This window comes from Theropithecus gelada, chromosome 15 (assembly GCF_003255815.1).
Source record: "Theropithecus gelada isolate Dixy chromosome 15, Tgel_1.0, whole genome shotgun sequence".
Taxonomy (NCBI): domain Eukaryota; kingdom Metazoa; phylum Chordata; class Mammalia; order Primates; family Cercopithecidae; genus Theropithecus; species Theropithecus gelada.
In genome coordinates this window covers 42,243,008-42,261,284 of record NC_037683.1, presented here as the reverse complement: position 1 = coordinate 42,261,284, position 18,277 = coordinate 42,243,008, and the positions used below count along the sequence as shown (strand labels likewise).

At 47.2% G+C, this 18,277-nt stretch overlaps 1 protein-coding gene across 3 annotated transcripts in view; it reads right to left on the bottom strand.

The window, feature by feature from the left end:
• ANKS6 (ankyrin repeat and sterile alpha motif domain containing 6) overlaps positions 1–18,277 on the bottom strand; it is a 65,893-nt gene that overhangs the window by 32,764 nt on the left and 14,852 nt on the right. For all 3 annotated transcript variants that reach the window (XM_025360402.1, XM_025360403.1, XM_025360401.1), the window contains exons 6-11: positions 17,173–17,321; positions 15,488–15,686; positions 14,668–14,717; positions 11,140–11,343; positions 8,175–8,328; positions 5,051–5,220 (exon numbers count right to left, since the gene is read on the bottom strand). In XM_025360402.1, coding sequence (XP_025216187.1) covers positions 5,051–5,220; positions 8,175–8,328; positions 11,140–11,343; positions 14,668–14,717; positions 15,488–15,686; positions 17,173–17,321 — 926 coding nt within the window. The remainder of the gene's footprint in view (positions 1–5,050; positions 5,221–8,174; positions 8,329–11,139; positions 11,344–14,667; positions 14,718–15,487; positions 15,687–17,172; positions 17,322–18,277) is intronic.

Sequence of the window (18,277 nt, the reverse complement as noted above, 5' to 3'; positions counted from 1 at the left end):
ACAAAAAAAAAAAAAAAAAAAAAAAAAAAAAAAAAAAAAAAAGAGAAGGGGAAAATATTTTGAACTGAATTAAAATTAAAATATATCAAATTTTGTGGGATGTAGAAAAAGCATCACATAGAGGTAAATTTATAGCATTAAATATCTGTATTAGAAAAAAAGAAAGATCTCTAAACTGTAATCTAAGCTTCCACCATAAAAAAACTAGAGGAACAAGATAAAACCCAAAGAAAGTAGAGGGAAAGAAATTATAGATAAGAGCAGAAATCAATGAAATTGAAAACACAAAAATAGAGAAAATCAATAAAACCAAAGTTGGTTCTTTGAAAACATCAATAAAATTGATAAACTTTTAGCCAAACTAATTAAGAAAAAAAGAGAGAAGTCACAAATTACCAATAGCAGGAATGAAAAAGGAGACATTCCTACTGATCCTATGTAATAAAATGGTAATAGATACATACTATTAACAACTCTATATCCATAAATTCAACAACTTAGATAAAAGGGAATTACTCCTTGAAAGATACAAAGTACAAAAACTTACTCAAATAGAAATAGAACACCTGAATAGTCCTATATCTATTAATGAAATTCATTCTGTAAGTTAAAACCTTTCCAAAAGAGAAAATGACAGGCCCAAATGGTTTCCCTGGCAAATTTTATCAAACATCTAAGGAAAAGGTAATAAGAACTGTACACTGTATCTTCTAGAAAACTAGAAGAGGAGATAATCCCAATTCATTTTACGAGCCAACATGACTCTAGTTTTTTCTTTCAGTACTTTAAAGATGTCACAACACTGTCTTTGATTTGCATGATTTCTGACAAAAAGTCTGCTATAATTCCTATTTTTGTTTCTCTGTATGTAATTTCCTTCAAGAAAAGGCTGCCTTCAAGATTTTCTCTTTGGCTTATTTTCAGTAGTTTAAACATAATATGGAGGGGTATATTCTTTTTGATATTTACCCCATTTAGTGTTCTGTGACCTTCCTGGATCTGTGGTTTGGCATCTGTCATTAATTTGAGAAAATTCTCAACCATTATTTGTTTTCATTTTTTAGGCATTATTTCTTTACATATTCCTTCTGCTCCACCTTTCTCTCTTCTTTTAGGGATTCCAATTATCTCTATGCTATGGCATTTGATATCATGCCATGACTTTTGAGTACTGTTTGTTTTGTATGTGTTTCTTCTTTCTTCTTTTGTGTTTCAGTTGGGGTAAATTCTACTGATCTAACTTCAAGTTCACTGATTCTTTCCCTGGCTGCCTCAAGTCTACTGAGGCGCCTGTCAAAGGTATTTCTCAACTCCATTACTGTTTTTTTTTTTTTTATTTCTAACATTTCCATTGGGTTTTTTCTCATAGTTTCCATCTCTCTACTAAAACAGTTACCCAAAGTTACCCATAAGATCTTGCATGTTGTTTATACTTTCTATTAGGACCTTTAACATATTAATCTTAGTTATTTAAAATTCCCTGTCAAGGCCGGGCGCGGTGGCTCAAGCCTGTAATCCCAGCACTTTGGGAGGCCGAGACGGGCGGATCACGAGGTCAGGAGATCGAGACCATCCTGGCTAACACGGTGAAACCCCGTCTCTACTAAAAATTACAAAAAACTAGCCGGGCGAGGTGGCGGGCGCCTGTAGTCCCAGCTACTCGGGAGGCTGAGGCAGGAGAATGGCGTGAACCCGGGAGGCGGAGCTTGCAGTGAGCCGAGATCTGGCCACTGCACTCCAGCCTGGGTGACAGAGCGAGACTCTGCCTCAAAAAAAAAAAAAAAAAAAAAAAAAAAAAAATTCCCTGTCAAATATTCTAACACCTTTGTCAGATCTGATTATCATGATTGCTTCATTTCTAAGGAGTGTGGTTTTTCTTGTCTTTTTGTATGTCTTGTAAATTTTGCTACAAATTGTACATATTACAGAGTATAGACTGAGATTTCTAAGCATAAATGGATATATCTTTCTTCCTACTAAGACTTTAATGCTCCTTCTAGCTGATTATATGCCTGAGTGGAAAAAGAAGACCTTCCCTGAGATTTTGAAAGACTTTACCAAAAAGCTGGCTACACCACTAATATATTCTTCTCTCTTTTCTCTGCTCTTTCCATGAAGACAGACAATCCCAAATAGAATTTCTGATTAAGCAGGAGATAATTAATATATCCCCACAGATCTATCCCAGCCAAAAGCGAGTAACATGATACTCTGGACCATATGGGCAACATACTGGGCAAGAGGTGGGGAAATATAAGATTATTTGGGATTCTGTGAAATATTTGAATTGTTCTCAATATCCCTTGAGTGGTAAGTTGATTCTGTTAAGGACATCATCTCTACCCTTCCCTCTGCACATAGTTCTGTATGCTGTCCTGCTGTAGGCATACTAACTTGCTTAAACAATCCGATTGGTTTTCAACCCATGCCTTTAGCCACTGCCATGAGAACATGTCCAGGCTTGCTGTAGACACATGTGGCTCAGTTGTCCTGGCCATGTTGGCCACCATCCAGGTGAGTGATCCCTGCAGACCAGAGAACTGCCCACATAAGTCCAGATTAAACTGCCGACCCACAAACATACAAGCAGCTAAGTTATGTTTTTGTCTGAAATGACTGAGTTTTAGGGTAGGAACAGAAAGCTGATATATCTAGCAGGCCTTCTGGCCTCCAGAGATCTGGGAAGTATTGGTGCACACTCTAACGACATCTATGCCGTGTCTCCTGGAGCTCATATCACACTGATTCATGGCCCTGCTAGATGCCATGCCCTGTGGATATTCCACCATTACAGCGAGTTATTTTAGGCAAAGTACAAAAACCAGATTCAGGAGGCTCATATTTTGAATACTAATTTCTAATTTTTACTAAGGTCATCTTTGAAAAAGCACTTCATCTCTCTATTTTGCTGCTGGGATAGAAAACCCACTTCTGTGTCCTTTGATTTAAGGCTGTGGTTTCTATGAGCCCTGGACTGGGCTGGCTGCAACAGACGCTCTGGCAGGAAAAACATTCCCCAGACTCTCTCCTGAGAGTCTCATTCAGGTATGCTGGGGTGGAGCCCAGAAATCTGAATTTTTAGACAGCTCCCCAAGATCATAACATACTATTAACATTATGTTACAAATGTCAGGTGATCGTTGAAATGGATGGTTTCCCCAGTTTACTGCTTCCTGAATGCATCTTTTGATACAATCTCCTGTCATCAGAATATACTTATATATAATGTATGATCAATACATCAAAATTATAGTTAATACTTAATATAATAAATAATAGTTAATGTAATTTATAACTTGGAAATGTCTGCTTATTTCCAACAAAAATTAAAGGAAGCTAATATATAACACATCCAATAAGACCATCAGAAAATAAACAAAATTTTAGACAACAAAGAAACACTGTATCAAAGCCTCAAAACAGTACACTTCATGAGTAGCTGAGTTTCCTAGTAGCAAAGGTAAAGAAAGAAATACAATAATTATAAAAATTCTTACTATCTGATAAAATATATCGAAGTATCAGTAGAGACTTTTTTCCCCACAGCCAAATTATAAAAGGAACTTAATCGTATAGGACTTTTACACAAATTATTTTGAAGATAAAAAAATGGAAAATAAGTGAATGTATACGGAGAAAGAATCTTTTTGGAGCTACACTGTAAAAGGAATCTAATTATATAGGTCCTATTGCATAAGGGATCTTAAATAACAAAAAGAGTTGTGTAACCAACAGTAGCTGGGCAGAAAATGACTATTTCTCACACAGTACATGTACATCCTGGGAGCATAAGTCTCTGGAGGTGATTCTTTGGTGGGCAAAGGTCCATGGATGAGGGAGGCTTTCTGTGTTCAGACTTTTCTCACAGAAGGAAGCTTATGACATCTAAGAACTATGAAGAGTAGGGTTATGCCTGGACATAGAGTCCCCTCAGAGGAGGAAAGGGCTATGCTGCACTAGTAGGGAGCCAGTTGGTCGAGGAGCCAGTTCACATTCACGACTAGGAACCCGCACTCTGGGCTCACACCAGAAATCAACCAAGGCGAAGAGGTTCAGGAGGCAGAGGCAGAGTCTGAAGGCACTAAAAAACTTCTCGTTCCAGGAAGGCATCTATGTTTTCTTGTCTACTGCATAATCTGTAGACGCTAACAATGTGGTGACTGTTCTCTGGCTGCATTAATGGAAGCACAACGCCCAGAAGCAGGGAGACAAGGTCCCGGCTCTGTCCTGCTCACGTCCTTCCTTCAGCTCCTCCCTGTAGCCTCTGGAGTGCTACACAAGTTGTTCCCTCACCCCAGAACAGTCGCACCAATACCCCTGGCCCACCCATACCCCTTTCACCTGGCTCCAGCCTCATTCATCCTTCAGATCCCCATCCAGATGGCCCTGATGCCATCAAACCTGGGTAGGGCCCCCCACCTGTGCCCCTACAGCATCCTTGCTGCTCCACAACAACCCGTCACAGTGAGCTGTGACTGCCTGTGTCCTTAGAGTGGTCGCCAAATTTCCCAGTTCACAGTTGGGTCCTCACTGTTAGCTGTGCCAGGCACAGAGCAGATGCTCCCAGGATGTACACAATGGATGAATAAGGTTGAAGGACAACAAAGACCACTAAGAACACTGTCAATAGGAACAGCCAACACGGACCTGGGCTTACCCTGTGCCAGGCCCTGTTCTGAATGCTGAGGTGTGGGGCTGAGAGCTGAACCCAGGCAGGTTGCTCCTCAACTCATGCTCTTAAACCATTCATCCTCATCAAGGAACAAAAGTGTGCCATGTGCTGGGTGACCTGTGGGGCTGCAGGAAGTGGGTGTGCACCCTGCCACTGTGCAGCAGCCCAGTGCTCCTCAAACCTGGAGATGTGAGGGGAGGTAAATGCCTGGTGCGGGGGACCGATTCAGCCCTTCTCATGAAGCCCAGGAGTGGCTGGCTGGAAGGGACCTGTCTTTAGTCCTGTCCCACGACTAAGGCACTGCCCATGCTCCCCGGCAAGTGGGCCACGTTAGGACAGAATCTGAGTGTAACAGGAGGAGACACACAGAACAAGCACCTTGCCAACGGGAACGCTGCCACCTGCAGGGGAGGCTGGAAGCTCAGATGGGCTGGACCCCGGTGCTGGCCCCACAGGGCTTGACCGATGGCTGGGTTTCTGCTCCGATAATCCAGCTGCTTTTTTCCTCTGGGCAGCGATTTGGGACAAGACATTGTCTATGCTGCCACCTGAGGAAACACAAAAGGAGTGAACACCGTGGGCACAGAGGGCTTACTCCAACACAAGGGTGGTGGACTGTCGTGTGATGACTGGGTTGGAGTCAGTCTCCCAGACTCCCTTCCCCATGTGGCTCCAGGACAGGGCTGACAACAGGAGAACTCTGCAGGAGAACCGCGAGGTGGAAGTTTAGGCAGCAGGCTCTGTGCTGCAAAGGCGTGATGGTAAGAGGTGGCAAGCAGCGGCACAGGAAAAACCCAGCCCATCCTCGCTTTCCCCCTGCCATGGCCAGCTCGTGCCAGCCCCCACCAGGCACAGATGCAACACCCTGCACCCGATACCCATAGCAGTCCCTCTGCAGTGCCCACCAGAAGCTGCACAAACCATCTTGTCCGGCTGCACCAGGGTTTCAGGAGGGCTAGTGAGTGAGTGGTCCCTCACCCTTTCACTCTCCCTTTATGTGGCCACCCCCAAGACTGGGTCAATACATTCCCAATTCCATAATGCTCAGAGTGGTCTGCTTCCTGACTGAACCCTGACTGCCATCTCCCTCACCCTGCTTCCCCAAATCTACAGGTAACCTCGAACTATTATAAAAGAAATGTGCCGGGTGTGGTGGCTCACGCCTGTAATCCCAGCACTTTGGGAGGCTGAGGCAGGCGGATCACAAGGTCAAGAGATCCAGACCAGCCTGACCAACATGGTGAAACCCCGTCTCTACTAAAAATACAAAAAATTATCTGGGTGTGGTGGCGGGCGCCTGTAGTCCCAGCTACTCGGGAGGCTGAGGGAGGAGAATCGCTTGAACCCAGGAGGTGGAGGCTGCAGTGAGCAAAGATTGCATCACTGCACTCCAGCCTGGCAACAGAGTAAGACTCTATCTCAAACAAAACAAAACACAAACAAACAAAGGAAGAAAGTGATAATACTCAGGGCTGGGAGGTACTCAAGAGGGGACACTAATGACTAACATTTATAGAGGATTTACTATGTGCCAAGCCCTGCTGTAAATATTTCACATGTTTAAAGAGAGCCATTCTGGAGGGCAAAACATCAAAAGCCTCAAAAATAGGCATACTCACAAACTCAGTCACCCTGATTCCAGCAAATCTAAGTAACAGAAATCACTGAACATATAGGTGAATATGGAAGCATGAAGGTATTACGAAGGGAGGTATTACCTACAAAAAGCAAAAATCTAGGAACAGTCTCAGTGTTCAACACAGGGAATTGGTTAAATGAACTGTGATGCCTCATACAAATGGAACACTGTTTGATTATTAAACAAGGTGCTGTAGATATATATGCATCAGCATAAAAAGGTGCTCACAATCTAGCAATGTGAGGAAAAAGAAAAAAGTAAGTTACAGAGCAGTTTATAGTTTAGAAAGGCACGTGGTTCCAAGAACAGGCTCTGAAGTCAGGCTGCCTGGGTTTGGATCCTGGCTCTGCCTACTAATAGCTATGTGACCCCAGACGAGTTATCTAACTGTCCTTAGCCCCAATCCCCCATCTGTAAAACAGAGGTGGTAACTTCATTGGCTGCTGGGGCACTGAAGGAGATATTCATTCAAAGGGCTTGGCATGCAACTTGACAAATATTAAGTGCTCCATAAATTATTGTGTCTTTTTATAAATATTCATAATCTAGACAAAAACACTTTCCAGATATATATACATATATATATGAAAATGATAATGATGATCTGTAGCGGGTGAGATTATACTTTGTTTCAGTCTCTTGGCTCATCTGGTCTTAAAGCTTTTTCCACTAGAAGCAGGGCGGCTGATATGGTTTGGCTGTGTCCCCACCCAAATCTCATCTTGAATTGCATTTTCCCACAATTCCCACATGTAACGGGAGGGACCTGATGGAGGTAATTGAATCATGGGGGCGGGTCTCTCCTGTGCTGTTCCCATGGTAGTGAATAAGTGTCATGAGATCTGATGGTTTTATAACAAGGAGTTTCCCTGCACAAGCTCTCTCTTGCCCTGCCGCCATGTAAGTTGTGCCTTTCAGCTTCTGCCATGATTGTGAGGCCTCCTCAGCCATGTGGAATTGTGACTCCATTAATCCTTTTTCTTTATAAATTACCCAGTCTTGAGTATGTCTTTAATAGCAGCGCAAGAACAGACTAATACAGTGGCCTTCCTGCAAAGCTGGTTTGGTTAATCCTGGATGACCTTAGGGAGGACTAGAAAGTATGCTGCAAGCCCACCATAACTTTGGGGCACTCTGCTTTGAGACCTAATTGCCACCAACTTGCTGTGTGACCCTAAGCAAATCTCTTGCCCATTGTGAGCTTCATTTTCCTCATCTGTTCAATGAAGGGGCAGAATGAGAAGGTCCAAGCTCTAACTTTCAGGGATTTTAAACACTGTGAAAACACCACGCATTTCTTTTTTTTTTTTTTTTTTTTTTTTTTTTTTTGAGACGGAGTCTCGCTCTGTCGCCCAGGCTGGAGTGCAGTGGCCGGATCTCAGCTCACTGCAAGCTCCGCCTCCCGGGTTCACGCCATTCTCCGGCCTCAGCCTCCCGAGTAGCTGGGACTACAGGCGCCCGCCACCTCGCCCGGCTAGTTTTTTGTATTTCTTAATAGAGACGGGGTTTCACCGTGTTAGCCAGGATGGTCTCGATCTCCTGACCTCGTGATCCGCCCGTCTCGGCCTCCCAAAGTGCTGGGATTACAGGCTTGAGCCAGCACGCATTTCTTTTAATCCAAGAAAAAAAAAAGAGAGCATTCTGGACTTTATTTTCCTCCATCTCCATCCACCCGCATCCCCAAGAAACTGTGTAAAATGTGAATTGTGAATTCACTGAAAAATCTCTTAGCCACATCAAGGAGAAAGTCCCTCTTGTGCGGTCATTTCTGCCACTGTCTGCAGCCTGAATATCTGGGCAGCGCACACCCTCAGTCCCAAGGGATTATCCCACCTCCCTGAGTGGCCCTGCCCAGCTACTCACCTGAGCGGTTAAGCAGCTCCCCACCATGCCGGCTCACACCTCCTACCCCACTGGAGCCGCCCGATGAATGAGGCGAGTGGTTGAAGTTTCCAGAATTGGCAGGAGAGGCTGGGCTTCTGGAGAGGCTTGGAAATTTAACAGGCCTGACTGGTGTCTGCAAGAATAAGGCACGTACAGCACTTAGGGAGGCTGCTCCTCCCTCCAGCCGTGCAGATCAGTGTGAGGGTTCCTGCGCTCAGGTGGTGCACACCCCACCAGAGCTCGCTGTGCCCAGCACGGCCCTGCCAGGGCCCAGCAGGGGAGTCCCTGAGGGATAGAGCTTGCTTCTATGTGCTGACAACTCACCCATCAGCTCAGTGAACCCATGTGACGTCATTTCCCATGAGCCACCTTGCTTTCAGTCTCATTCAACTCCAGGGCCTTCCAAGAAAAAACCTGACCATGTTATTCACTGACAACCCATGGAGGCCTCAGCACATCCAGGACAAAATCTAGCCCCCTCAGCACCACCTGGCACAGTAACCAGCTCCCCAACTCCAAGCCTGCTTCCGTGATGCTGTCCCTATTGGTCCCTCAGCCTGGAATGGGTCTTCTCCTCCCCACATCCTTCATGGTGCCTTTCCTGGCCCCATTGTCTCTGGTGCCAGGGCTCCCGGTCACATCCTCTCCACCCTGAACTCACTCCACCCCCTGCTTCACTTGCTCTGCTCCAGGCACACCAACCTCCTTTCGGTTTCCTGCTGATCCTTTTTGTGCCTTGGGGCCTTTGCCCAGGCAGCCTGTTCTACATGGACCTGGCGGCTCCTCCCACAGCGGCTCCTCCCTGTCCTTGGGTCTCAGGTCTCGGAGGCCTTCACTGCCTAAGCGGTGTAATGTGGGCTCTGGTCTAAGATGGGCTCCCGTGTAGGGCTGGCTCCCCGACACATGGCTGTGCTCCCTTCCAGCACCCTCTTCACTTACACTGTGACTCTTACCACGGCTTGTGAGTGTACGTTTACTGCGGCTGCCTGTGTGTCTGATGCCCCAGTGGACTGTCAGCTCCATGGGGACTTGGTTCTCTGCTGTATGCCTGGTACCCAGCTCTGGCCTCGGCACAAAGGCGGCACTCAGTAGATATGATTAAAGTTGGAGTGGGCTGAATCGCCGCCCCCAAAAAGATACACACTGTCCTAATTCCCAGAACCTTTGACTGTTACCTTATGAGGCACAAGACTGAGGATGAGCTTATATGTGCTTACCTAAGATGTGCTCAAGTCAAGAATTTTGAGAGGAGGAGCTTATCCTGGAATTTCCAGGTGGTCTTTAAATGCAATCACATGTATCTTCATAAGAGAAAAGGCAGAGGGAATTTTGACAAACAAGCAAGCAATGTGACCATGGAGGCTGAGACTGGAGTGACGCAGCCACAAGCCAAGTGAAGCCTAGAGTCAAGAGAAGCTGTCAGAGGAAAGAACGGATCTCCCTGGAGCCTCCAGAGGGAGCGGGGCCCTGCTGACACCTTGATTTCAGGGTTTCTGCCTCCAGAACCGTGACAGAATACATTTCTGTTGTTTTAAGCCATGCAGTTTGAGGTGACTTGTTACAGCAGCCATAGGACACCAAAACAAAGGTCCTCTTGTAGGTCCTCTACTGTGGGCACTTCTAAGGGAGAGACAGTGACAGATCCCAGGGCCCTGGCCCCACACTGTGGGCACTCCTAAGGGAAGGACAGTGACAAGATCCCCAGGGCCCAGAATGAGGCCCATCTGCTGAGTAAGCAAAACAGAACACACTTACAAAGGCTATAGCTCATGTTCTCTCTCCCTCTACCTGGGATGCTGCTGCCTGCACTCCACTGGGGAGAAAACTCTTCCACAGCTTGCAAATCCCAGCTCAGCTGTTGCCTCTGCCTGGAGGCCTCCTGAGTGTCCTACCACACACAGTCACCTCTCTGGTGCTCGCACACTCCTCACACTGCTCCCTGCCTCATGTTCTGCGCCTGTGTCTTTGCCACCCAGACCACCGCCTCTTCTAGGGCAGAACGGGGCTGACTGGGCTACATGGCAGTGGGATTCAGTGAATGTTCACTGAGCAAATGAAGCAAGTCAAGTTAATGTTCTGTCCCTCTAAGGTTAAATTATCAAGGAAACACAGCCATAGAAGAGGTCTCAGGGATGGGTTCTACAACTCCCCCATGTTCCTACCTGATCGAGAATAGCGGACTAAACGCAAACCTGTCCTGCCTGTTTTGAGAGCATCTCCAGGCGCCAGGCTCTTGGTCTCCTGCTGGTGATCTGATACTACCATAGCCCTAGGAGGCAGCAGTGAGTGCTGGGGCCAGCCCCATCTTACAGAGATAGAGGCTATAAGTTTCTTCAATCACCCAGCACACGGCGACAGGGTCAGTCCTGAATCCCTTTGTCTTGCCCGTTTGCTGCATCTACCATCTAGATACAGGCTATACACAGAGATACCTTCCACATTGACAGGGCTGTCAATTTCAGAAACAGACCAACAGCCACCAAGTTAGAAACCAATACAGTCAAAAGGATAGAAGTCACACTCTTGGGCACAAGAAAACACCAGTAGCACACACAGTTGCCACTGAGTGTTTGCTCTTGATCGTGGTTTACCCGCACTTGGCTGGTGATCTTCAGCTATTACTCCCACTCCCTGGGTCCCAGTTTCCTCATCTACTAAAAGGAAGGTTGGATTAGATACATCAGGTCTTCAAACTGTGCTCCTTGGAGCTCTAGGGTTCCAGTAAGGGGACAGATGTTCCCTGCTACCTCAACATTTTAATCTATTTTCCATATTGAGTTGCTCTATAGGGCTTCATTAGACAAAAGGATATCATCCACTCAAAAGAAAAAAAAAACGTTGCAATCCTTCTGGATTTGTCAGTTTGAGGTCCCTCTGCCTGGAACACACCATGATTTCAGCGAGCAGTGAGTGATGTGTAAAAGTGTGTCAGAAGACAACTTACGGTGTCTGTGCCCCCGCCACCCACAGGGTGGCCCCTGCTGGCTCTCTGGGGCAGCACGGTCTTCATGGGGTCTACCTTCCCGTTGTGACGCGTCCGGGACCGATCAGAGCTCCACAGCTCAAAACTGGAAGGAGGTAGGAATGGGGGGATGACTGCTTTCAGCTTGTCACTCGGCAGTCTGGTGAGGGGAGCTCCATTTCGAAGCTGAAAAAGACAGGCTGAGGGTTAGACAAGACCCCAGCAGGGCTCCCAACTCTGTGGGAAAGACTCCATGTTTTTCCTGCTTCTCGGGGCATGGCGCCACCATCCGCCCCTCCACCTAAGCCAGGAGCTATGTGGCATCTGCAGCTCTCCTCCCAGTAACCGCACAACACCCATGTCTGCTCTGCGCCAATGCCAGGCTTCTGGATCTCTCCCCACAGCAGCAAGATCAGAATGGGGCAGAGGAGACAGAGCGCCACGGAGAAGCAGATGATGTTGGTGTGCTATGGGGGACGCAGGGGAACTGGGAGAACACAGAGGAAGGGCGCCACTGCTGTGCAGGGAGGGCGCCTTTGTGGGGAGTGAGTTGAGCTTGAATGACAGTTTAAGCTGGGCCAGTGAGGACCAGAAGGGGCATTCCAGACCAAGTGAGGGGCCAGAATACGGAAAGGCCTGGAGCCTAGAGGAGCAGGACATGGGTGCCGTGCTGCGAAGAGACCAGCCTGAGCAGCCGTTGGGGCTGAAGGAGGAAAGGGGAGGGGATAAGGGCTAGGGCCCAGCACCAACCACTTTCTTCCCCAGCCCCCCACAAACCAGCCTGCTCCAGCCACACCTCCTGCTGCTGACATTTAATTCTAATTTAATTTTAAATTTTGAAAATGTGATTTGGGGGTCAGTATAAAATCTACACAGTAATGACTGTTAGATCATCAAGGAAAGTGTTCACAGATCACGCTCACCTTAATTAAGAAAAAACAGTGAACTTTTTGCCAGATGGTGCTTTGCAGCAACGGGCATCCCACAGCTAAACCTGCCTCAGAAGCCGAGCAAGGCGGGCATCTCCACACCGACGGCTGCACATGCCCATCAGCGGAGCAGCCAGGCCACCCCACCCATTATGGGTGGCCAGGCACACTGGCGCCCTCTACAGGGCATGAGGAGTCGGGGAAGGAGTACACCTCCCGGGTTCCCAGGCTGGCTCTGTCCTGCTTTTCTGACAGTCTGTAAACAAGTGCTGTCCCCTCTTTCCCTCTAGACCACAACAAGCTCATCTAGCAAACAGAGTTGAGTTGGACACTCAGCGACAAACCCACCACCACAAAAGGGTCTTTTCCCTCCCTGGGGTAACAGTCTAAATTGTTGCTATCATTCTGGAAGCCAATGACATTCACAACCTTTGACCCAGGAATTCCATTTCTAGGTATTCATCCTGAGCAAATATCAGGCAAGTGGGGGAAATGAAGGTATAGGGACATGCATCTGAGCTGTTAAAATAACAAAAAACTAGAAATCCCAGAGTCTGACAGTTCAGTCTTAGATAAAGAGACACGTTCCTACACTGGAATGTTCTAACGTAGCCATTAAATATGATGTGGTTACATGGTGTTTGATGACATGGAAAAGATGGTCACAACATACAAATCACAAATAAATTGGATTCAACACAATATGGGAAAGATACTAACAGTGCCAACCTCACGAATATTAAATGAGCTAATATATGCAAAGTGCGGTGAATAGTAGCTGGTACTTAGTAAGAGCTATGGTATTTGCTATTATTACATATAATATCACATTTATTCATGCTAAAAAACTGCTTACAAAAAATACTCAAAAGACGTATACCATAAAAATGCCAACCACGGTTATAGCTGGGTGTGTGATCGGGGCGAATTTATTTTCCTTCTTTATGTTTTACTGCTTCTTCCAAAATTTCTAAAATAGCATTTCTGTCTTCACACCAAAAATAATTATTGCTATTTAATAACATGATCAAATGTAAGGCAGCACAAGCTCCCACAGTCAGTGTTAGAACCATCAATTTACACCTGTTGGGGTGGCAGGGAGCCGCGGGCAGATTGGGTCAGGACTCCTCGCTGGGCTCTGCAGTTCCTGAGGCTGCTGAAGCCTTTCTGGGAGCCCCCGCTGCTCCCTTGTCCTCTGCAACACTGCCCTCTGCTGGCTAGTATTAGGGTCTTAACACTAAAGGGACTCAAGTCCAACTTTAACCATTAAGCTCTCATGTCAGAGGAAAGGAATGTGAAACTCAGAGAGGGGAGGTAACACATCCAAGTTCATACCACGCAGCTTATTCTGGGCCAGACCCTAGGCTAAGAACTTCCTGGGAGTGATCTTGTTTAAAAACCATAACCATGAGGAATCCCCAAAGTCAGAGACTACAAACTGTCCCCCAGTATCTATTTTTCACATCTTAGAAATGACACACCTGATGTTTATTTAGATGGGCACAGGACCACTTGGAACAAAGACTTCATTTCCCAGCTTCCCCGCTGTGATTTAAGCAAAGTCGTTTCCAAGAAACCTTTTTTTTTTTTTTTTTTAAAGACAGAATCTTGCTCTGTCACCCAGGCTGGAGTGCAATGGCACGAGCTTGGCTCGCTGCAACCTCTGCTTCCTGGGTTCAACCAATTCTCCTACCTCAGCCTCCCGAGTATCTGGTATTACAGGCGCCCGCCACCACGCCCAGCTAATTTTTGTATTTTTAGTAGAGACTAAAAATACACCATGTTGGCCAGGCTGGTCTCAAACTCCTGACCTCAGGTGATCCACCCGCCTCTGCCTCCCAAAGTGCTGGGATTACAGGCGTGAGCCACTGCTCATGGCCCCAAGAAACTTCTTTAAAGACAGCTGGCATGTGCCCATGGCTACCTCTTTTCCACTCCTCTCTCCTGCTGGCTGGAATGAGGCCGTGATGGCCAGAGCTCTGGCAGCCATCTTGAACCAAGAGGTGACCTTAGAAATAGAAACCACACATGGGGGACCAACAGGCAAAAAGGACTCAAGTCCCTAACTCCAAGGAGTCATATACTAGTTCTGAACTTTGTTTACTTGAATGAAGTAGGCTGCTATCTTATTTATACCACTGTTATTTGGGGACTTTTTGTTACTCACAGTTGACCCTAATCCTAATACATCTCTAATTTACAGATGAGGAAACTGAGGCCTCCCCAGCTGGAAACATACCCTCCTCTTTGACTCCTCTCTCCCCGGTTCTCCACAGCCCAAATGGTGAGTCTTCATTTCTCATGCTGCCCATCAATTCCTACCCTCAATCCCCTGCCTCCCTGAGAACGGGGCCAGGGCTGACACCCAGCGGCTGAGCACCAGCACAGCCCTCTCCAGTTTAGAGCTGGCATCTGTTCTGACTCCTCAGTGCCAGAGCTAAGCCTATTGTTACACATTCTGATCACCAACTCTATCTGTGACCACCACAAAGACAGACAAACGCCCATATCCCTCTTTGTAAATCAATCAACTGATGATTGCCAGAGACCTAAAATGCTTTTAGAAAAGCCCCACGCTCACCATGGTTGTCAATAACGTGTCTTCCTTTTCTCCTCTTGTGCTCCCAGGACCTGAGAGACAAATGGAAATTTCCTGAAATGACCCTTCCACGTGTCCACAGCATGAGGATGAGTGACTGGGGCTGGCTTCATCCTGGAAAACCAACTCTCCTGGGTGCTTAAATATTTAATAATAATTGGTATTCGATATTTTAATAGAAGGCAGGCATTTAAAAGGTATATTGGAGCATGTTTTCAGCTTTTCCATAAACCATTGCCGTGCTGGGTCAGAGAGTGGTGCCCCCAGCTCAATAGTCTGTCTCAGACAGTGGTGCCAGAGGAGCTAATCCAGTTATGGGGAATCTGACTGTTGGAAGGGATCTTATCCATGTTCCAGTCAGTATGGGAATCTCCTTCAGCAAACTGACAAAGTTATCCAAGCTGTTGAATACCTCCAGTGATGGGGAGCTCACTACTCACACCCTCCCAGTAACTCATTTTATTTCAAGATGCTTTCAGTGTGATAGACCAATCACATTTCATAGTGGGGAAAACCACCTACCAAAGGCAAGAGAGAGGATGATTCCCTGTCGTCCTTCAGCAGGGAGTGTGGGACAGGAACCTGGGCCTCTTGCCACTGGGCAGCACCTTCTCATTCTATCACACTCCTGGTGGTTGTGTCCCTGCCTAAGTCTCTTTTCTACCAGACCAGCCTCTGTGCTCCAGTGTCACATTCCAACATCACCTCACCCCTGACAGCAGCCCAGGAGGTAGGATGAAGGGAAGAGGGTGCAGGCTCAGACCATTCCAAAAATTCTACTGCATGGGCAGGCTTTTCTCACCATTGTCTTTGGTCACAGGGGCTGCATCAGGCAGTGCAGAGCGGCTTGTCCTGTCCTGGGGGGCAGCCCTCATTGTGGAATCCAGAGCTGGCTCAGGCTCGTCAGAGAAAGGCAAAGGCTGGTTGCTGGACAGCCCGCGGGGCAACGTCTGCATCAGTTTGAGCTTTCGGAACCGATTGGACATTCGGTTCCACCAGGACTGCCAAAGGAACGCAGGGCAGAAGTCATGCTCCAGGAAGGGCAAGGAGAGCAGGCCCAGGACCCACCCAGCCCAGAGACAGTGACTACATTCACAGGTACCTGCCCTCCCCTCTCCTGGGGCCTGGACAGACATTACTGATCAACAATAGCACCCATTCCCAATAAGCCATGGTTACTCACTAAATCTTCCCTGATCCATACCTTAGGCAGTCATTTCCAATAGCCTGGAGGTGGCAGTGAACCCTATTTGCCATCCCTCATCTAATCAATCTCCTCATTGCACATGAGAAATGGAGACCCAGACAGGACTGCTGACTTACTTGAGGTCTTACAGTGAAACAGGGACAGATGGACACAGAGGCAGCTCCAGATTCCTAAGCGTCTATCATTGCATAATCTCCCTCCTCCTGCTCTGGTGATAACATGAGAGGCATCAGGATCTCTATATCAGGGCCTGGGCCAGTCGCTCCTACAGCTGATCCTCACCTATAGAGGACAGGCACTACCTCCCGGGAACACTTGTAACCCATGACCACTCAGAGGTTAATGAACAGCCACAAACGGCGTCTGTGAGGGCCTAGCCTATGGAAATGGCAGTAAAAGCAGGAACGAAGGGAGCTATGAGAACACCAGTCAGGAAGGATGCAGAGCTTGAGCCAGCGCCGAGTCTGCAGCCCTCAGAAGGCGCTGCCACTCCATGCAGAGTGGGGAGGTGGGCAGACAAAACCAGTATGTTGTTTTCTTTTCTCAGGCATAAAGTAAGTTTGACTTCAAACAAGTAGAGCAGGACGTGGAAGATGAGAAATCCAAAGAGGAAGTCTCAGCTTGCAGTTACAAGCAGCCACTAGAGCTTGTTTCTGGTGTTTCCAGGAAGCTGGCAGGGCCTGTGGACCGCAGGGAGACCCCAGAGTGGCACGATCAGCAAATATCCTGCACAGTAAAGCAGAGGCTGCAAATGGATTCCTTGGGAAGAGAAGTGTTTGCTTTGGCCAGCTCAGTACTAAATCATGCAGAATTTTCTAAAATTCCCTATACTTATAAATCAAGATTCCATACCAAAATCTGGATTTCTATTTTTTCCTTAAAAAAAAAAAAAGAGAGATCTAGTAATATGGACCCACAGTCCTTTCTGAGACAAGCTCTTGCTCTGTCGCACAGGCTGGAGTGCAGTGACGTGATCTCGGCTCACTGCAACCACTGCCTCCCAGGCTCAAGCATTTCTCCTGTCTGAGCCTCTGGAGTAGCTGGGATTACAGGCGTGAACCCATATTCTTACAAAGCAGCCACTGTTGCCACAACATGGTCACAGTCACCCCAGTTTTTCCTGGTCCCCCTTGTTTCCTATTGCTCAATGCCAGCTCACCTGCCACCCCTGCTGGGACTCCCCAGCAAAAACCAGCCTGGGTGCATAGGAGGCAACAGGCTCCCCGCCAGCCCCCATCTCCCTGGCCCCCTAAGCCCCTTTAAGACAGGAAAAGACAAACCTTCAGCCCACCCTTGTCATCAGGCAGCACTGGGATGCTCCAAGGCTGTCGGACCTTCGAGTGGGGCAGGGGCAGCTGGTGGCTCGGACGGCCTTTGTCTTTATTCACCTGCATGCACACAGATGCCAGCAGTCGAACAAGTTCCGTGTCTATGGACACAAAAGGCAGCATTTTACCTGCAAATATGTCTGTTGGGCCATGAGGAGAAGACTCAAGATGACCCCTATCAGACTTAGAACTCAGCCCTGCAGCTCCAGGGCCTGTGTAATTCCAGAATCAAGGCACCTGCCTCTCCATCTGATCTTCAAAAGGTGGCAAACAAAGCCAGCAGGGCTTAACCTACTTAACCAGAAAGAAAAACCGGAAGTCCTCTCTCATGAGGAACGCAGGGCGGACAGTGTGTTTAAAAGCGCAGGCTTCACAGCCAGGCTGCAGAGGTTCAGATTCTGCCTCTGTCCCTCCCTGGCTATGTAACTGCACGTAAATTACAAAGCTTCTCTGTGCCTCTGTACAAGTCAGCGACATTAATACCCACCACACAAAGGTATCTTGACGATTCATGGGAATTCCTTCAGAGCAATACAAGTGCCTTAAAAATATTAAGTATTATGAAATTATTATGAACCCAACTCAGTTATATAAAAAAAGCACTGCAAAAAAGATTGAGAAGAAACTACTCCAAACTATTAACAATGCTTTTTCTTGATGACTATTTCTTTTTTTTTTTTTTTTTTGAGACAAGAGTCTTGCTCTGTCACCCAGGCTGGAGTGCAGTGGCACATTCTTGGCTCACTGCAACCTCCACCTCCTAGGTTCAAGCAATTCTTTGCCTCAGCCTCCCATGTAGCTGGGGCTACAGGGCCCGCCACTATGCCTGGCTACTTTTTGTACTTTTAGTAGAGATGGGGTTTTGCCATGTTGGCCAGGCTGGTCTCGAACTCCTGGCCTCAAGTGATCCACCCAACTCAGCCTCCCAAAGTGCTGGGATTATGGGTGTGAGCCATCCACGCAGGGCTATTTCTTTTTTCTCTCCAAGTACTCAATAATAGGCATGAGTTTTTTCAAAAGTTTTGTGTAAACACCTTATTAAAAAACCCACTAGGAA